The sequence below is a fragment of the Cololabis saira genome, chromosome 3 (assembly GCF_033807715.1).
Source record: "Cololabis saira isolate AMF1-May2022 chromosome 3, fColSai1.1, whole genome shotgun sequence".
Taxonomy (NCBI): Eukaryota; Metazoa; Chordata; class Actinopteri; order Beloniformes; family Belonidae; genus Cololabis; species Cololabis saira.
In genome coordinates, this window is record NC_084589.1 from 31,191,720 (window position 1) to 31,213,827 (window position 22,108).

General features: G+C 38.9%; 1 protein-coding gene across 1 annotated transcript; it reads right to left on the minus strand.

Moving 5' to 3' along the window:
* Positions 1-444: 444 nt before the first annotated feature.
* ctps1b (CTP synthase 1b) lies at positions 445-12,134 on the minus strand. Its single transcript, XM_061718461.1, has 18 exons — positions 12,005-12,134; positions 10,234-10,414; positions 9,854-10,024; positions 9,410-9,510; positions 8,491-8,607; positions 8,214-8,297; positions 5,466-5,546; positions 4,592-4,743; positions 4,290-4,422; positions 4,040-4,128; positions 3,478-3,572; positions 2,687-2,749; positions 2,510-2,553; positions 2,306-2,399; positions 2,163-2,218; positions 1,942-2,038; positions 1,652-1,796; positions 445-1,295 (listed from the first exon to the last, which is right to left on the minus strand). Exons 2-18 carry the CDS (start codon positions 10,397-10,399, stop codon positions 1,214-1,216), a joined length of 1,770 nt encoding a protein of 589 aa, XP_061574445.1. The 5' UTR covers positions 10,400-10,414; positions 12,005-12,134; the 3' UTR covers positions 445-1,213.
* Positions 12,135-22,108: the final 9,974 nt, after the last annotated feature.

Sequence of the window (22,108 nt, forward strand, 5' to 3'; positions counted from 1 at the left end):
TATTTTAACCAATCACTTGTTTTTGCCGGCATGTTTACTCGGTGTACAGCTGCATTTTTATATTCTGGGTGTGATTACTCCTACAGACTCAAGAGGAAATTACTCTGCTGTTGATGTCAGTTTGAATCATCTATTTTAGGAGAAATAAATCCACATGCACGGATGTGTACAGTCCACGCACTTAATATATAATATGGCATTTTAATACATTTAGCTCGTTATAAAAGGAATCATTTCAGAGCTTTTGTTACCGTTCAAGCTGATCCAGAGCGAAGGAGTGTCAGTGGGCTGCTGATATTGTTTTATCATGTCCGTTTTCAAACGGCACTTTATTTGTCCATCTCCTAGTTGTTGACTCAAGGGTAATTTAAAGTTGGCTATCAGATGATTGTACGTCAGTATAATCCATTATGAAGTTGTGTCAGACACGACAGTAAAAGCCCAAGGAGGACAAAACTGTTTATTGATAGGAAATAAAAGGCCACAAGGACATAATTCATGCACCCAGAGTCATTTCATCACACAAAAATAAGTAAACTCCGTCAGACTATTTCATAGTATACCGTTTAAATTAAAAACAAATAGCACATTTGACTATCAGTGCTTCAATCCTAGTGACAGAATATACCGCTAACTCTTGGATAGTTCCAGAGATTTGAATACAACGTAGAGTAAGATTATTTAAACCTACAGATGTCAAACAATAAGATAAGAATTTCTGACGGTTAAATACATAAAGATAAACTACCATGACTGGCTTCAGTTTCTAAACACACTGTTTGCAGGAAAGTTGACAAAAGAGAGAAACAAAATAAAAATACACATCCCGACTCCCACGTAACCCTCTGTGAGCCTTGCTGTTTTAATTCTGACATTAATTTACTAATTGTTAACAAGCGTCTATGTGAGAAAAAACACAATTTACAGGTTTCCCAGGTATGATGTTATTAACACAATGTACAGCATGACAGACTTCAGCACAGCACTGATGGGATGTATTACCGTTCATCATTTACTGTTGTAAAAACAACAAAAAAACAAACCCCAGTTTCCTCTCTAAAAAAAACACATCATGAACAGTCAATCAAACCCTTGTATAAAGTTCTTCTTTGACCAGTTATTGTAAAAGCTTTATAACAGACATTGTCCTTTCGCAGCCACAGTTTGGGGCGGACCAGAGTCTTCTCACAGTTGGATTTATCTGCATGGAGACTCACAACTCCAAAGAGGGGAACTTAAGATCGGGAACGTCCGAGTCAGGAGAGCTGCTGCCACTGCGGTCGCTGTAAGTGTCCCTGAAATGAGAGAATCGGGTCAGAGAATCAGGATTCAAATAGTAACTCCTGCAGCTACAGGTGCAATAGTGACACAGGGGCCCAGCTTGTTAATTATTATGCATAGTAGCATCTACAGTTACTCATACTTTCAGTTATTATGTTTTGCATAAAATAATGTGGTCCTCACCAGTTCCACAAAAAATTAGCTCAATGCAATTTATATTATAATGTACTGCATCACACTTAAAATGCACTTTACTTTCTAATTAAGTTAGTTAATTTATTGAGAGTCGGTTTACATGCCGATTATCTCAATTTGTCAGCTTTGTATTGACGCCAAATAACTTTTGGTTTTTAACTTTTCTGAAGTTTACCTTGGAGAAAGGCGACAGCCCTTGGTCAGGTAGCTCTGCAGCTTTCCAGCAGCAGCCAGCAGCAGGCCGAAGTATGGAGGAGAGGGTTTGATGGGTCTGGAGGTAAACTCTGGATGATACTGCACTCCGACAAAGTAACAGTGCTCTGAAAAAAAGAAACAAGTGCATTAAGATGATTATGAGACCTAAATCATCATAGATAAAAACGCTTCTATATAAAGTTCAGGTTAAGCATCCAGTTCATCTCAGCAATCATCATGAGACTTGTTTGGTTTCAAGTAGCCACTCACCCTCCAGCTCAATGATCTCCATTCTCTCTCCTTCCTCATCCTGACCAACAAACCGAAGTCCCTTTTTTTCAAAGTGATGCTTCAGCTCTGGATTCACCTATAATGAGATTAAATTCAATGCTTCATGTTTATTTTTTTGGCTCCTAAAAATCACAATTTCATTTGTATTTCTTCATCATTCCCTTTAACATCAATAATGAAAACCTAAGTTTATTCTCTACCTCAAATCTGTGTCTGTGCCTTTCTTCAACATGGTCCACATCCCCGTAGAGTTTTCCTGCAACACAAACATTAGTTGTAACAAAGCACTAAATAAGGCAAAGAGATTCAATAATCCTGTGTTTTGTTTCAAGAGCAGACATACTCAGCACACTGTTGGATTTGAAAATGGTCCGCCTCTTCCCCAACCTCATAGTACCGCCCATCTGCCCACCGTTGTGCTCTGGCATGTCAATCACCTATCGAGATCAAATTGGATGTTAAGCCATCCTGCTGATATAATGGAATATGAAATATGAGCGCAGCAGGAAGGAGAAAGGAGGAGGAAAAAGGAAAAACGATAACCTACCACAGGGTGTTTGGTGTCTGGATAAAATTCTGTGGAGTTGGCACCTGAAAAATGGAAAGTGATCTAAGATTAACTTATCTTCCCAACAGACCCACACTTTGTTCATAAAGTAATTAAAAACAATAGGGATCAAATATTTGCTTGCGCGGTTCCCAGCGGAGCTGCATAATTACTCACCTTCCCATTTAAGAACGTCGCGGGCGAACTCGCACACCGCCAGCTGCATGCCCAAACAAACCCCTGCACAAAACAAGACCAGCATGATTTGTGCACGAGATAAATTAAAAAAGGACAGACAGAATAATATCTCCATAGTTAACAAAGACATGTAGCTGGCCTCTGTGAAAAGCATTTTCCCCCCCTAGACTTTGATTCCAGTATTTCCATAAGTGAAGGCATCTACGTTTTCCCCTGATCATTAATCTCAGAGAACAAATCCCCACAAAAGGGTGTTCTGTTATGTATGAATGCAAAGTAAGTGATGGTACTGGTATTAAAAAAAAATGATAATGTTGGCTTATAGTTTGCAAGTAAGTCTGTACCAGGTTCCAGTGTTTCTGTACATAACTGCTCAAACTTCATTAAGTTGCAAGTGATTTTTACTGATTTATTACAAACAAGTCCGGACAGAGGGTTCCTGACGTTCTTAAAAAAGGTGGGAAACCGGCCCTCTAAAGCCCAAACAGACTAAACGTACCCGACCCCGAGCAGGAGCACTGGCCTCGACGACTTTAGACTGCACAATCTAACGGAGTGAGGCGGTTTATGAGTCACTCTTAATGTAAAACAACTCTAATGATTTCTCATGGGAATGAGCATGAACTTGGATTAAAATGGCATCATATGGGACCTTTAAATGTTTCATATTCAAAAACTGACAGTAACACAAGTATGAACTTAAAAACCATTAACAGCTTTGTTTACATATTATTATATGAAATTTGGATAAGAAGCCAAATGTTGCTTACCCAGGAACGGTTTATTCTGTTTCCTTGCCCAATTAATAGCCAGTATCTTGCCTTCTGTCCCTCTTTCACCAAAACCTCCTGGTACCAACACACCACTGTTAAAGAGAAAGAAAAAAAAACAATTAACCCCTGGGTTAATTCCTTTACGAGCATAAAAACAACTGGGAGAATTTACTTAATCTATTTCATTAAAGTTGTGATTCCCTGTAAAACGTAGCTGAATTGCAGTCACACAGAGAATAAAAGTGCTGAAACTGGGACTCCTGGCTCATTTTCAAAACTCTTAATTTATCTTTATTAAAATAAACCTTGAAACCATAAAATCACCTTCTGTGTAACTGTGGAGCTTTGACTAGTAACAGTCCCCTTTACTGCTCATATCAAAACATCTCTAGAAAAACTATTTTGCATGCTTGAAATATTATGTTTTACAACCATCATGGGGTATGAATAATAACTCTATCTTACCAGACAGTAAAACTTAATAATAATAATAATAGTTGCTCATTTACATGATCATCCGTGCCTAGCTGCTCATTTTCTCCCAGTTTTGTCTACTTACTTAGAACTGCACAGCTTCTGCCAGGCCTCGTGGTATTTCACCGGTTCGTCTTGCTTAGTTGTGGCTTCCAGGTCTGCAGAGTCGATGTACTGTAAGAAAAACAAAATGTTGGAAAAAGATAAGTCCCATCATACCAGCTGCCGTACAAATACATGCATGTGACAGTCATACAAATGTTATGCGGTATAGGGTGTTTATTTTTGCATAATCATATATATAATAAAACAAACAACAAAAAAAATTTCCGAACCTTGACCTCCAGTTTGTGATTAATGGCGAGGGCAGAGTGCTCCAAGGCCTTAATTACAGATGTGTAGGAGTCGGACAACTTTGTGTATTTTCCCACCAAAGCTATACAAACGTGCTCCAAGAGACGATCCGATCTGAAAGGAGGAGGTGGTGGTTAACAGCGCTGACACCGGTGCTGCATGTTGTAGTGACAAAATGCTGAGAGTTCAACATTTTGTGGTTTGTAACAGCTCCCAGTGGGAAACTGTGATCGAGCCAACTGTCCCATAACTGAGAGGCATGTGAACAATTAAACCCCCTCACCTGTCGGCCATCTCCTTCCACTTGGTGAGCAGTTTTCTGGGCCTCATCTCCACCGGCAGGTGCAGCCGCTGACACAAGTAGTCCACGACACCTTGGTCTTCCAGCAGCAGAGGCACTCTGTAAATCGACGACACGTCATGGACGCAGATCACCTGCAGGAAAAAGAAGCACGACAGGTGAGAAACATTATTTCACAGAACTTAATTTCAAAATAATAAATATTACTAAGGACATTTTTCAAATGTTGGTTTCAACTCAATATTTACATGAGGAAGACTACACTAAGATGATAAAATCACATTTTTGAATAATTTCTAAGATCACTGAATAATCAAATGGCTCCCGGGTGGTACATTTGCTTCAAATTATCATCCCTGAATTTACAATTAACATTTTTTAATATTTTCTTTTGTTATTAAATATACAGTGCTAACGATCCAAATTCTCTTTGAGATTAATGAATATTCAATTTAATACTGCCTTATTTCAGCTTTCACCGCCAGAGATTCTTTGAGATGAATTCATTGCTTAACAATTATCTGAATAAGAGTTGGGGCTTTATGTTTAGAGGCGTTTCCGGCTTCTTCAATACACATACTCAAAGATAAACTAAGGACTGAGTTAATTCATCTGATAACTGTTACGATCACCAGTTAGAGTGCAGTGCAGTGAAGGAGTGAAGTGATTATTCTTAATTTACATGTTTTTTTTTCTCCCCTCATTCTTGTAATGTACTCTAATTCCCTTGTTTTTTTTAAGTTAAGAACATCACAATGCCAAACGTGGAGAGATGCAAGCAATTACTGTGGGAATCATTGCTGTTGCTGCACCCAGGTCTGACTGGTTTTACTGGGGAGACGATGCAATACTTCACCTGTGTAGGCTCGACGTGACAAAACATGGAGATCTTCTCCTTGACAGATGTTTCCAGGGGCGTTGTACAGCGGCACATGATCTAACAAAAAATAAAAAATAAATATTAGTCTTGCCAAGATATTCAAAAATGGCCTCCGGCCAGAGGCTTAAAGGGTAATAACGTGGTTAATTGATATTGGTCATTTCCTTTGAGCAGCATAATTTGTTATTGAAAGTCAGATATCTGCTTTAACTTTTTCAAATGTTTAAATGAAACCCACGACTAATTGTAGGATTCTCCTTCACAGAAAGGTTGATGTACTTCATTCCACTGCTATTTTAGTCTCATTTCAGTATCTTCTTCAAAACTACCAGACGACTCCCTTCCTTTCAAATGCTGTTCCAGGCACGCTGCAGCTGATAGCAACATGCTGTGGTCACATTTCGTGAGTGAGTCAGGTCTAAAGTTTGTAGCAGGGTCTCTGAACAAGTTGAGCCAAAGGTTATGTTTTTTTGGTCTCCATTCACATGAAGAGTGGTCTATTAGAAGCACAGCATTTTCTCTCTTTTTTTGGGGACAATAAAAACATGAGAACCCTTTCCCTTTTTTAAACCAGTACCCCCCCAGATTCAACATCATATCATAACCACGCGGTCTGAACTGTTGTGTCACAGGAATGTCTGAATCATCCTCTCTTTTGAAAAATAAACTGATAGTTTAAAGATCTGAACAAAGTGGGAGTGACACCAGAGAGCTGGACATGGAAAGATGACAGTCCAAACATCATGTCTTATCTCTTATGAAAAGCTCACATTACCTCTTTTTTCCATCCCCTTGCTCACACGTGATGTGCAGGCGCACACACATAGTTGCATGCATACATACCTCATAGCATTTCATGTGATAACTAAACAAATAATAATGAAAAAGGAGCCATATTTGTAAGTGTCCATCTTTCCAAATGATGACAGTCTGAAACCCTGCCAAATTCTCATTTTTTCATTTGTTTTTAATATCACGAGATAGATGCATGACAAAATAAATAACCAACTTATCTACACATTAAGGGAAAATAATTAATCTGGCCCAGGATGCAGGGGGAAATTGAGAGTAAGCAATCTGAGAATCTCCTATCAGACAGACGATATTAATATGGTGATGGATGATCTGATTCTCAAGAGTAATTTTACAGATACTATCATAAAAATAAACAACGGCACTGTTCAGAAATTCCAGCTCAACCAGAACTAAGCAAAAGCGTGACTGGTTGGTGGTGTAATTAATAAAAATGTTCATTTGACACTCTATGCATCCATCCATTATCTATACCCACTCTATACATCCTGGAGGTGTAATTTATTCCGTAAACAGAGGGCAGCATAGAGGATGGAAAACAGCAGTGAGCAGACAAACATCCTCTGGCAAGGATTGTTATGAAATCGTCTCATCACTAACTGCTGTGATTGGAGATAAGTACTGATTAAATAGGCTCTGAAAGTTGATTATGCAAGCAGGCATTCTGTTAAATCGTTCAAATCATTTTGCAGCCGCAGCTGGGATAGAAGTGAGACACAATGTGAATTTTCCTCTTCAATATTTTCATTCTTTCCATGTTATACACACACACACACACACACACACCCAACCATCCAACCATCTAATATTTTTTTTTACCAGTCAGGCTTGATGTTTGATGCAAATTTATACGTATTTTTCTTTTTGGTAAAGCGAACATTGTTGCAATTTCTCTGACCGTCTGTCGTCAACAATACACTGCTCATCCATAAGTGCTGCAATTTAAGACCAAACTGCGCTAATGTTCCCTATGTGGGTGGTTGAATTTCACAAAATACCAATGTTACATCCCTTTGTACACTAAACAACAATACAAAATTACACCAATGTTCCCTTTCTTTTGAGTAAAAATAGTAATCATTTTGACAAAGTACTCAATGACTGACTACGGTGGCTTAATATTGTTTACCTACCAGGTGTTATAAACCAGCTCTGATGTGAATACTAAAAAAAATTGAGAAAAAAAAGAGAAAATTGCAAGTTTGCCAAACGTATATGGATGATGGGTATCAAAGCCACTACAATAGTCCCATTTCCACATACAAATCGCTTAAAATTGCACAAACAGGAATTGCAAAAATACACTGAATGACATTTCAAAAACTCCAATGAATCATGAAAAAGTCTTTACACTCACGTGAGTTGGTTGTTTTTGTGATTTGAATAGTAGTATTCTTTATAACTACAATGGAAACATAGATACTGAAGTTTCAACTGATCCTCTGTGAAATTGTGAACAAAGACCTTCCAGAAATCCCTCAGGCGTGACCAGCTCCACATTTAGGAGGTTTGCCTTGTGGAAATTCATTCCTGACATCGACATATTTTTCCGAAGTAATGATAATAACAGTTACAGTGGTTGCAGAAATATAAACAGATCAATAAAATAGAATAATATAACCTAACAAGCCAAATGAAAGGAGTTCTGTGCCAATATTCCCAAAATAACTTATTGCAAAAAACTCTAAACTAAATCACACGATGAGACAATAGTCAGTCATTTCGCAGTTTTATAGACATTTCCAAGTAATTTTAATGGAAACAGTTTTATATAGTATCACGTGGCCGCAGTTTCAACTCAACCTGTGGAAATGACTTGCTACTCCAGAGGATTTTCTTGTGATCTAGTGGCCAGGTACGCCACCTCTAGAGACAATACCAGGTTTGAGAACCAGCCATAACTCTACTCACCAAATCTGGAGACAAGCCCAGCCCTCGAAGCTCCCGGACGCTGTTCTGGGTTGGTTTGGTTTTCTGTTCTCCTGTGGTGTTGGGCTGAGAACAAAAGATATGTTCAGGTAAAATTGTCCAAGCAACGCACAGTGGTTCTTTTCATTCTTGTTGAGCTAACAAAAAACACAAACATTTCCAATATGAAACCAAAAACAATACTGTGGGAAAGATGATCATGTAACTTCCCCATGTCCCATAGTGGCTGATGATGCTTACATGCCAGAGAAATCCTCACCTGTGGTATCAAGCTGACATGGATGTTGCAGAAGTTCTCCTTCTTCACCTTGAACTGGAACTGTCTGAAGGCTTCGATGAAAGGCATGCTCTCGATATCTCCCACCGTGCCTCCCAGCTGTTGACATAAAAGAAAAAAATCAAGTTTAGGCCACAGGAGTGCAGGCATGATCACATCGGTGGTTGGTTGTCGGCTCCTGGTGTTATTTTGATAAAGTTGGAAAGAACAATGTGTCAGCAGCACAGGAGCCATAACACTGTCAGGGCTTGTTTAAAGTATGCCGCATGAAGAGAACTGCTGAGAGCAGGATAATAATTTAACATGGTTTATGAAGACTTGAGGCTTTTCAGCTGCAATTTTCAAGACTATATTTTTTACTGTAAATGCTATAAATCAAAAAGCTGACGTATAACACAAAGATTTAACATTTATTTAATTTTAGACTAAATCAAATATGAGCACTTTTATTTTTTCTCATGGCTGGACAAGGAGCCAATCTGAAAGAAGAGGATAATATTACAGTGGCAACAAATCAATTTTTATGTCTTTTGATTTTGTTTCAGTTTTTCAAAAAATCCTTATGTCTCTCTGCTTCACTGATGCAACTATTGGCCCAGGCATGGTAACTTATGATACCCTTAGCAGAGTGCTGCAGAAACTGTCTATTGCTTCAGGCATTGTACATGGTTTTAGTTTTGATTGATAAGCTCAATTTATCCGACTCACTAAGGGGAAAAAAACAAACAAAAAAAAAAACACACATACACACATCCTGGTCACAAATAATTAGAAAAAAAAAACCCTAAGGCATAAACATGTATAATTTTGGCTTGGAAAAAGTGGTTGAAATTCATCCAGTCTGGAGATAAAGCAAAAATGGAGCAACAACATGAAGCCCCACTTGCTGAGAAGGGCTCACCTCGATAACGCAGACTTGAGGCTCCACACCATCATCATCTACTGAAATCTTTGCTTGCTTCATTACCCATTCCTGGATGGCATCTGTGATGTGGGGTACCACTGAGAAAACATAAAAGTAGTATTGGGAATAAAATAAAATAGTCATAAAAAGATCTGCAAAGCACATTAGACTCTCTGTCCTCAACCATTCAGGTGATAAAAAGTGTGTTGCTGATAAGCTTTCGTTTACCCTTTATATTTCCCAAGAATGGAAATCTATAATCTAGCAGGCAATGATAACACTTGTGATGTGTTTGTGCATTCATATACATGTTAAAGATAACACGCATCTCAAAAACTGATACAAAAAAAAAAAAAAAAAAAAAAAAAAAAAACAGATTTGCTCCGAAACTTTGCAACAAATAACTGTGATAAATAAGCCAAACATACAGCCATGTCTAACCTTGTACAGTCTTTCCCAGGTAGTCTCCTCTCCTCTCCTTGCTGATCACTGACTGGTAGATTTTTCCGGTGGTGAGATTGTTGTCTCTGATAAGGCGGATGTCCAGGAAACGCTCATAGTTTCCCAAATCTAGATCCACTTCACCACCGTCATCAAGAACAAAAACCTCACCTGGTAAAAGCAGATATTACACCATTTCATCATTGATTTAGTGTTAAGAGCTGCTCCAACACTATGTCCATATTATACATAGGTTGTTAATACAACAGTTATCTACTGTATGGAAACAACTTGGAGAATGATGCAATATAATTGCCACAAAAACACAATCAAATAAAACAACAGACTTGCACCACTGTTGATTGTAGTAAATGCCTCACCATGTTCATAAGGTGAAAAGGTTCCAGCATCAATATTGATATATGGGTCGATTTTGATGGCTGTCACATGAAGACCACAAGACTTGAGGATTGTCCCAACACTGCTGGCAATTATACCTTTACCGATACCAGATATAACTCCACCTGTAACCAGGATGTACTTCATTGTGGTTTGTGAGAACTAGAGACAAAAGAGAACAAAAATCAGGAAAAAAATATAGAATAAAATAATAAGTAGCTAACATGTCAAGGCTGTGTGTACAACTCAATCTGAACAACCACTTTTGTTACATAGAGCTCATACAATACCTCAATGTTTATATTTTATTGCTGTATATTTCCAGCATGTACTGTTGCTGTTATCTATACTTCATGGTGTCCAACCAGGGGTGCAGATCCGATGTCAGGATTAGGGGGGACACCAACGTGATTTTAATTTTTTATGTTTTGCCAATATGCAACTCATACCATGCCATAAATTGGTAAAGGCTCGCCAAAAAATACTGCACAGGGAATCATATATTGTGCTTACCTTTGTTGTTTATTTGTCCTTAACAGCAAACAGTGTGTGTCACTGCTTACTTAACTGTTATATTCGTAAATCATAATTTTAAGGGTTTTGGGCATGTAGCGTCTACTCATCTCAAATTATTCTCACCATCTTCCTTTTATCCTATGGGGCTACTTTATGCACGATCAATTGATATATGGATGAAATATGGAGCCCTAAACAAGTTGTTTAAACTAACTGATCATGTTTTAACACAGTTATGGTGCTAAACAGTTATAAAAAAAAAAAAAAGGACCCATTGCTTTCATTCTGTACACCTCAAAAGGCACCGTGGATGTATTATTTTTTTAGAAGTATATTTTTAATAAATATTCTACATATTCAACCTTTAAGTCTGAAAATACATTTGTTCAATTTTGAATAATTTAAGGTATTTTTATTGGGGGGACCCCCCGGGATCTGCACCCATGTGTCCAACACTGGGTAAAAACGAATCAAACCTCACAGATACAATATTAGACAACACCATTAAACTTGAGTCAAAATACATGAATAAAGCTGTAAACCTGAGGGTGAAAGAAGCTGATTTAAGAGGAAGAATAGGACGGGTAAAAGCCCGGCGTTTTTGAAATTGAAGGCGGACCTTATCATTTGTTTACGTTCATTAGGACCTAACATAGGCTAATTTAGATTTATGCAAAATGACATTCATAATATAAATATGGAAAAACCACCTTTATAAACACCACAAAGCTAGTGTGTTTGCAGCTGCTTATACAAAATAATTAATTGCAAACTAAAGCCAAAGAGAGATGTCATGGGAAATAAATGGCGCGAAAAAAGTACAGTCGCGCCAAAGAGTCAAATGATGTCAGAGACAAATCAAATATCTTATGGTCCAAATATTTCCGTTAACATTGTCATAAAACACTTATCATCCAAGAAACAGTGGCTACATATCTGTCTGAAGATGAAATCTTGCCTGCTGGAGCTTAACCTAGTTACTACCGTCGACCGCAGAGAGCGCGGCTCAAGGACAACATGGCACTTTATAAATACTACGTTTGAAACGGTTTTTATACAATGGTGTTGCCATGTCAGGAATGTATCAATACATGAAAAAAAAACATTTATGTTCAACTCGGCCCTAAAGCCGAATAGTTCAGCCTGACATAATTACACTGTGCCCGGTGCTGAAAACGCACAACTTTTAGCAGATTCCCTCACACAATATGACATTAAAATAAACATACATCGTACCTAAAGGTCTACAGAGAAACACTCGTCAAAATATTCCTCGGCAGGAGTTTATCCAGTTATTTGTCCACGAATTACAAAGCATCAACTCCACGTTACTGATGGACACAAACACGTGGTAGAAACATGGATGTAGAAAGGCTGATCTTTACAACGACCACTTCCTTCCGGGGGTTAGGGTTAAATAAGCCCCCCTTTTTTTCTTCTCAGGCGCAAGTACCATTGAGGAGGGGGGTCACTGAGAGTGAAAGTCTGCCTGTAAGACCTTACTGTGGGTATAAACAACCAATTACTTATCTTGAATATGGTGTAAAAAATAAAATAAAATAATACAAGGCAAGGCCAGGAAAATTTATTTATATAGCACAATTCAACACAAGGTAATTCAAAGTGCTTTACATTGACATTAAAAGCGGCAGGACATAATTAGACAGTAAATAACAAATACGATTGAAAAAATTAAGAATAAGATGATAAGAAAAGAAGTAAAATAATAAAAAGCACAGGCTGTTAAAAATAAGGGCAGTAGAGTACAGCAGGTAAGTATTTAATTTAGGAGTACGCTTGAGTAAACAGTAATGTTTTTAACCCTGATTTAAAATAATTTAATAATAATTAATAGCGTCATGATGAAATTAGAAAATATATATATAAAAATAAAACTTGTATTGTTTTGTCTAAAAATATTAATATATTTTACACGTCTAAGCTTGGTTTGGTTTTAGCTGGTTTAAATTTTACTGTGTATCAGTTTTGCTGATACACACATTTCTGTTGTTTCACAATTCAGAAAACAATATTTCAGACATTTTAGCGATAAAATAAATAAAAGTAGGCTACAATAAGATTAGTATTTTTCCATTATTATTGTCTTTCATAAATTACTCCTGTGAACATCCACACCACTAGATGGCATTAGCGGTCTATGTTGCTTTAATCAGTTTATGCATTGAGTTTTTAGCATGCATAACATTATTCTCATAATGAACCCTCTGACTTTCTGAGAGGGAAATAATCCACCACAACTAGAAACCATGCTGGTGAAAACTATGGTTATATCCCCTCGAAAACACTTGAACCCAATAAAAGCATCTCAGAAATATAAAGATTTCCCCCCATTTAGTCACTTTTGAACCGTTCCACTTTTGCTGTGAGAACAGTGATTCTAATTCATTTCTGTCCATGATCTTGATCTAATTAAAGCCTTCATCCTTGCCACCCCATTTTCATAAGCTGTTCCTTTCAATTACATCTGACAAGTGAGCAAAGACACACATTAACCTGCATGCAAGGGGTTGCTGTGCCTCTCTCATTTCTCTGCAATCTCACATACCAACCAGGGCTATTCAAGGGTAATTCCACCTCTTTGAATGTTTTCAAAACACATGGCAGTGATGGCAGTGCATTCATCACACCCACAATGTGTCTGCATTTACTCAGATGCAGATGACATGACAGCTTGCAATGCCATGTTTTGCAATGTATTGTGGTCTCACAGTGGGAAAAGTCAGCCGTGACAGCCCATCCTTGTTTGTTAATGATTGTCTACAAAGTCACTTGCGAGAAGCAAGAATGAGCCAATGTGTCTAGGGAGATTTGTTCATCCAAATGAATACTCTATGGAGGCTTTTCACTTCTGAATCATATGTTAATGCTCAAAACCTACTGCTGTTATCATAATATTCCTCCAGGCTGCTTGGGTACATCTGATTTTTGAGCTTCTCTCCTCTATTCGTCTGTTTCTCTAAATCTCCTTGTATTTGTATCTGCATTTATAATCAGTGTATGCGTATGCCATTAACTTTGATTCTGTGTTGTAGTATGTGCTGTTTTCTCTCTACCGTACACAGATAATTCTTGGGAGCATGTTTCTGATCTGCAGTTGCCAACATGATCAACCAGTCCAACCTCTTTGTTTGTTGTTGTCTTCATCTCTTGCTCCATCTGTCTCTTGCTGACCTTTTCCTGCTGTCTCCTCATCTTAAACTGCTACTCTTACAGTGTCCGGTCCTGTCAGAGGTCTTCCTCAGAGGTTTCTTTCCTTTTTTGTCTTCTACCGACTGTCGCCAATTGCTTTCTTAAAGGAAATTATTGCATTTCTTTATGTTATGTGATTTTGTGCTATACAAACAATAACATTTTATTTAACTGTGTTTCAGGTAGTATTACCTATTGAACAAATCCATGTACTTCTTACATTAGCAGACACTTTTATCCAAAGCAGCTTACAAGAAAGGAACATAGTGGATCTGCAGTAACATAGTGGATCAAATCTGCATAAATAGAACCTAAACCCCCAATAAGATGCATGTAAAAAACATTCTCCTAAAGTCACATATCAGTTTGGATTGACAATGTTTCCTTTAGCTCCACCCTGGGAAGCTGGATAAGCATTAGAGTCAAATGTCAGATGGCTGCCTCATTCTCCCAGATCTACAGTGGACCGATGAGGTCCATATCTCAGCTCAAACATCCCCCTCACCCTATGCATATTATTTATGAAGGGAAATGGTGCATTTCCATGTCCTCTTTTAGTTATGGAGTGTACATAGCAGATCGATTTAAGAAAGGAACACAGATGGCTTTCGAGGCACAGCACAGTAGCCTACACAACCACTCAGTCAAAGAAAAAGTGAGCTCTTGAGCAATTAGTGTCATTATGGCAGCTCATATGCTTGGAAGGTTGGATAAACGGTGGCCGTGGTGGGTTAAGCATGTGGGTAGCATGGATAATGATGATAAGCTCTGCACTGCAGCAGAGCAGAAACAAGCACTTAATGGTTTTAACCAGGTGCTTTACAGGACACAACATGTGCTTTGATCAGATCAATGATGATCAATATGATCAAGACACCAAAACATACATTTCATTATATTTTTTCAGTTGAACGATCAAGCAAAGAAACGAAGAGCTGCTGTGCCCTTTTTCCCCCTTAGGCTATATCTATAAAAAATAACACAGTAATTGTGGATTGTAGGTTTACTTTGTTAAAGCTGATCATACAGAGACCTGTGGAATCAATTACCTTTATCTGAATTTAGCCATTTTAAATATCTTTCTACAGCTTTGACTTTAGTTATAACTGACACTTCCACACGGCATAGGACAGATCAGATAATATTTTCCCCCAAACTAACAACCTCCCCCACCCCCCAAAGGAATGGAAGCTTTAAAACAGTAGTCAGTGGTTGAAGACGTGTTCACTACGTGATCCGCGCTCACCAGGGTTACAAGAATCAAGCCTTTGTCTCAAGGGCCCTACCTTTATTCAATAATGTGTAGGCTTTTAACACACACACACACACACACACACACACACACACACACACACACACACACACACACACACACACACACACACACACACACACACACACACACACACACACACACACACACACACACACACACACACGCTGGTGAAAACATACAAGCCCTTTATTGACTAATATCAATGTGTACACACGCTGACATAAATTGATATACACACATGTGATAACAAGGTCAAGCGTGGTTGTAAACACGTGGTGAGAGGCAAACAATGAGATCTCTAAGAAACCCAACTCATAAGCTTCTGGAAAAACCCACACTGACTTTGTTGTCAGTTGTCTCAAACCTATTTAATACTCTGTTTGTACTACGTGGATGCATATGTTTGTGTACGCTCATTCTCCTCTGTGGGAGTGTGACATCCACCATTCTCTCTGCTAGGCCACAAGTTATTGAGAAAAACAAATGTCAGTTATGAGGCATCGTCTGCGGCGTCTGCATTGAGAGCATTTCTCCCTTTTCACGGCACAGATCTAATTTTGTTATGAGGACCATTGAAAAAGTAGAGAAATGACAACAGAGAAATGGGAATAAGGGAACATTTCATGTAAAGAAATTGGAATTGAGTGGCAGAAAAGGGGGAGAGAAAAAAGAGACTCTTCCCAAAGCGATGAGACTTTGAATCACTGCAGCCTGTGCCACTTCACTGTCATCTGTGGGTTGCCTTTGTACACATATGTGGAGCAGCATATGATCCTTGGCTATAATCCCAACCCAATCCATTCCATGTGGCCCACTGCTATCTCTTGCCAATCACTTCTCTTTCCACTTAAGCCCCTTTCAAACATGGACTGCTTTGTGTTAATCTTCTGGCAACTGAATGCATCGATGACATGTCTGAATGACCCCTCCACTGCTCTTCCATAACATATTTTCTTTAGCATGGTCAGATGTTTTGGAGTCCCTGACAGATCGCATTATCAAACAGACAACTGACAACAAACTTTTTTTTCTTCTTTGGAAGTCCTTGCATGAGCTCAAGAACACAACAGACACGTCTGTCTAAAACAGGGCTCACTGTGCTAGTCATCTTCTACCACTTCCCTTCCTGTTAGTTCTCTTGCTTCTTCTCCTTTTCTCAGCTTTTCCCTTTAAGGAAACCAATGGCGTATCCTCTTTCACAACATTTGGATATCTCCCTTTTTGTCCTCCCCTTTTTTCTCCTGTCTTGCGATTGTATCTCTATTAACTTCCTCCCAACATATTCCTTATCCCTAATCTTTATGAGTCCTCTCTTACTTTGTTTCCAAGATGTCCAGTCCTGGCTGTTCCTCTGATGTGCTCGTTCTTAATCCTATCCATCTTTGTCACTCCCAAAGAAATCCTTAACATCTTCAACTCTGCCCCCTGTCTCTTGGTCAGCGCTGCTGTTAAGAAGCCCCGGGTGAACACGACCTGCAAATGCTGCCAGCTTCTTTGTGCTAAAGTGGAAAACTGTTTCGTGGTTATATTTGGAAACCATGGATGACACCTTATCTGTATTAAAGGTAATAGCTAGCTGCCATCCAGCTTGTTATCAGCACTGAGTTTAACAACCTGCATCCTTGATGGTTTTGAATGGACGTCTCACACACATGGAAGGAAACGTCGCTGCTGAAAAATAGACATAAATTCAGAGCAGCTAAAGCTCCCAAAGAGACAACTTTTTTTTATCAAGCATACCTTATATCAGGGGTATTCAACTAGATTCGGCCGGGGGCCACATCTGCAAAAGGACTGTACGGAGAGGGCCGCACAATTCGAAAATGTGGGGGTTTTCAAAATGTATTTTGCACTCAAAGACGAAGACTTATGTAAATATAATGCATTTTTATTATACATTTGAATATATCTAGTTTACATATGAATTATGTATTAATTGTCTCCAGATTTAGTAATTGTGAATGTTAAATTCAGATAAAGAAATATTATTTTGAATGCAAGTTCATTTTGAAACCATGCATTGTGCAAACTTAATGAAATTGATATTGACCTACTTTTAATAAAACACGCCATAATGACAAAGCACCACTTTCCACCAAGATTTCCTTATTTGAATATTATATTAAGCATTGAGCACAACCATTTTAGTCCATAGTAGCCAATTATAAAAATATTATTAAAAAAAAAAAAAAAAAAATTTCAACAAACACCCCCTTTTTTAAAATATGACCAGGGGCCACATAAAAGCTCCTGGCGGGCCGCATGTGGCCCACGGGCCGCCAATTGATTATCCCTGCCTTATATCTTTCAATAAGACAATGCCAAACACTATACTAGATCCACTACAACTGCATAGCTTTGTAATAAAAGAGTTTGAGTGCGGTACTGGGGCCGCCTGCAGACGTTTCACGAGCTGAAAACATTTAGTGCATCATTAGATGGAATGTTTGACAATGAAGATCTAGGTCTGTTGAGCATCTCAAATCCTCTATCAGACAAGAATGGGACAACATTTCTCTTCCTAAAGTCCGGGAACTTGTCTCCTCTGTGCAGAGACAGACTGTTGTTAAAAGCAGTGGTACATACTGTATCACCTTGTCCCAACTTTGTGTGAACACTTGCTTTTTCACACCTTTCTCTTTCCTCTTCTGCCATCATTCATCGTCTCTTAAGTGCACAGTTCCTCCTCCTCCTTTTCTTTCCTCGTGGCTATCATTTCCCTCCGAAAGCCAAAAACATTGCAGCTAGAGCCCGAGAGACTGCCACATTCATGAAAATAGACAATGTTTATAGTGTAGTTGTTGTTTTCTCTTTTTTTAACCCCCCCTTCTATACTGCCATAGATGGCCCCTCCAGGAGACGACCGCCTGCCTAGCAGGAGAGAAGGAAATGAGCAGGTCTGATTAATTTAGACACCATGCTCTATTTTTTTCCCTCTTCTAAACCTCCCTCCAGGAGGACATGCCTGCTAAAGAGATAAATGGAGAGAGAGATCAGGGGGACTCATACAAGCATATATTCCATTATGAAGAATGTGTGTATTGTGCAAATAAACCTGGCCTTAGGTTAGCAGCCTTTGCCTCACTGTTGTGTTATTTTATTTTATTTTTCATGTTGAAAGGATGACAAGATCAATATGTCAAAGCCAATTCAAATAGTGATGGATCCTTTCCTTGTGTTTATAATAAAAATACAGCTCTGCTCAACTTAGAAAGCAAACATATAGAACACACATAGAACACACAGTCTGTTAAGTATGTCTGTCACATAATCATGACAAAAACCTTTATTTGGTGTAGATAATTTCTTCGTCATGGTTTCTTTCCTTTTTTTAATTAATAAAATTGATAGTTTATATACTTTTCACATAAATTAGTATCACTCAATAGCACTACTTGGAAGAACTAATGTGGCCTTTAAATCACACTGGACACTGAGATTCAGTCTGACTGCAAATCATATTAAAGAAAGGGATGAGATGCTCTCAGATGCCTTACAACCACGTGCATTAGCACTTCTAGACCACATGTCATTCTCAAGTCAGATGTTAGGCTGAGCTGAACAAGACTTTCTTTGATCACTAACTCAGTTATTCAATTATTTCAACTTCTTCATGCGCCAAAGACTGTGCAGCTTGCAGTACGCTACTTAGCTGTGACAGCATCCTTTACAGGGAGGACAGATGTGACTGGCGGCTGATACCTCAAAATGCTACAAAATTCTAAATAGCTTGTGACTATGTAGCTTGGGAGCATTTATAAGAATACCTCTCTCATATCGCCCAAAGCTGGCAGTCATTCCTGATATTGAATTGAATTCAGCGAATAATTCTGACATTATACTTAAAAGGTATTTGAGGTCAATGTTTGTTTATGTTGTTGGAGTATTTTTTCCAGAAAAGAAGAATAGGAAGGTCCAAAATAAATGCTTTCCTCTGGAAAAAACAACAACAAGACTACACAAACAGTGTGTTTAATTTAGACTTAAAAAAAAAATGCCACTGACCCACTCCACATTTGCTTTACATACAAACAAACCCTAAAAATTTCAAAAACATTCAGTGATGTTCCCAGTTCCAGGTATTTTATTTTGTTAAAAATAACTGAGTATCAGTCAAATGGCTGTCTCCATTAATGTCCCGTACCTCGTGTGGGCCTGCCAGAGTCCACAAAGAAGCTACAGTGCTGCACAAAGACGTGTTCTATTTTGGTGTCTTTATCAATAGAGGATCTGTCTCTGTCAGTATCTCAGCACCCTTCTTAGTCTGTGAGCAGTCCTCATGAAGGAGTGCAAGGACAATGGATGGCTTGATTGGAGGTCATATCACTTCGGATCACATGTATTGAAGAATGCAGCAACATGACCCAGCCAGAACCAATTTGGCCAGGCCCTTGTGGATTGTGACCTGTTTCGTAACGCCAACTTGCTGCAGAGACCAAAGACTCACCACCATAAGATGTGCTTTAAAGAACTGTATAGGAGGAGACTGAATTCATCACTTGTTGTTTGTGATATAATCCTAAGCAGAAACTGTTGCGACGATTTAGGAAAAGTAATAAAAACAACAACACTTTTTTAAGTCCGCATTATCCAGGTTGGCTTTAGTGAAATTTGTCAAGCACTACCATACATATCTATATTCCCAAATACCATTAAAAAACTTCAATGTGCTAAAAAGGAGCCCAACGTCAACCTTCTTCAGGAGGTGCTATTGATGTCTCTGGGCTCGGAGGTGTCTGGGATGGACCATCATGCGACAGAAATGTGTATAGTGGTCAGATTAATCAATATTCTGCATGTTTCTTCGGGAAGAAATAGGTACTATGTGCTCTGGACCAAAATACGAAAAGACAAATCCAGATGGCTAAACAAAAAGCCAGGGTGTGTGGTAGTATGGGGTTGTATCAGTGCCCTTGGCAAAAGCAATTTGCACTTTAGAGCAATACATGCCACCTCCAAGACATCTTTTTCAAGGATGTTCATGTATTTTTTAACAAGACAACGAAAAAAAACTGTATCCTCTACGTACTACAAAGGCATAGCTGTGGAGGAAGAGAACGTGGCTATACCGGACTGGCCTCCAAGCAGTCCCGACATGTCTCCAATACAGTATGTGTGGAGAGTTTTGAAATGGAAAATGTGAAAACTACATCCTCGTACTGCTGCACACCTTTAGATGGGTTTTCAGGAAGAAAAGAGCATGGTAACAACTAAGATGCTTCATCACATCGTATCCTTACTGCTAGAATGTCTCTTTGGTTTTTAGAGAAGGAATGGGAAGATTATAAAGTGAGAGAGGTTTTGCTGTTCTGAAAATAAAACAAAGAAATTAAAATAAATTCTGCTTTTACCGTCTGTGAGGATATAAAATACAAAACAAAGATCTTCTTTCAGTTAGGTTTTTACTATTTTCCATCAAATTTGACAAAGTTCCATGTTCACAGTATCTGTTCAGAATAATTCACCGTCTTCTGGCACATCCAGCACTGTCCTCCAGTCGCCTGTAATTCCTTTTATTTAACAGGCTACACAGCAGCTTAACCAAATAAACTGCCTGTGTATCACTTGATCAGTGTTTATCAAGAAATCCTGACTCCTCATGCTGAGGTGAGGGCTAAACCTAATGAGAAATAATCCATTTAAGATTGTTAACGCTAAGATATTGTTGTAGCTCAGCATGGGCACGAGCTTGAACCTGACTCATGGCTTTTGCAGCATACCTCCCTCTCTCTGCTGTTTCCCACTTATCCTCATTGTAGACCATCTAGTGAAGCATGGCTGCCATAAAAATAATCATTAAGGAAAGATTATCTCCCTTCCACCTCTCTCTCAATCTCCCTCCATCTCTCATTGAGTTTGGAATGCACCAGTGCAGTCACCCCCACTGAGAATAACACTCACATTGGGTAATTTTGTCTTACATAAGGGAGAATATTGCACACAACAAGACATGTAAAAACAACATCAGGCAAGGCCAGAGGGAGAGATTGCAATCCTCAGCTATTTGTAATGGAGAACAGGGGAGGGGCAGCGGGGTGGAAGATGGATGTTATTTCACATTAATTGTGTGGGTTCGCACAAGTGTGCATGTGTGTGTTAATGTGTATGCGTCGGTCCATGCGGGGTGGAGGTGTTAGAGGAATTTCAGCGTGCTATGCTGATTTTACAGACACAGCAGGGTTTCTGTGTGTGTGCACATGTAAGTCAGCATGAATGCGAGCGCGATGTGCCAGTGTGTGTATTAGGGGACATGTAATTTCAGGTGCGTGCGTGTGTAGACCACAACACTTGGCTGGGGGGTAGTAAGTGGAATCTTCAGTGTGAGATGTTGAATTTGCAGAGTCTGAGCCAGAACAAGAGCGAGGCTGGTTGAGATCTTCCATGAATCTCTTAGAAATAAAAATTAAAGGGGACCTATTATGGCATCTAATACCTATTTTAAACAGGCCTTGAATGTCTTAAAAACAAGCTTTTGACCGTTTTTGCTAAATAAATTAGAAATTCAGCCTCTGAGCCATGTCTTTATCGTCTCATTCTCTACAAGGGATTCTGAGTGGGCGGGGCTATGATAATGAGGCTCTGTGCTGATTGGCTGCTTGAATGACGCGATACACCGCTACGGAAAAATAGCGGAAGCTCCAGCCGGTGGAGTTAGTTGTGGGCGTGGTTTCACGCATCGGAGGCCGACCTATGTTAATCGCATTTTCGTTACGTAACGACGGGAGCAGAATCTGAACGGCTCGTAGAAGCCACATCACACTGGATGGTTCATCCGGGCGGCTGTACATACACTGCAGAATTTGGTTGCTTTCCTCCTTCTCTGAGTTGGCAGGCTGAGGGGAGACCACTTTATA

Bases quoted from the DNA above. Each gene is read 5' to 3' on its own strand.
- ctps1b (XM_061718461.1), bottom strand. From the start codon at position 10,399: ATGAAGTACATCCTGGTTACAGGTGGAGTTATATCTGGTATCGGTAAA. The intron at 2,750-3,477 runs GTAAGCAACATT...TGTTTTGTGCAG, and splicing joins ACAGAATAAACCGTTCCTGG to GGGTTTGTTTGGGCATGCAG. The intron at 2,039-2,162 runs GTAGAGAATAAA...ATCTCATTATAG, and splicing joins GGCACAGACACAGATTTGAG to GTGAATCCAGAGCTGAAGCA.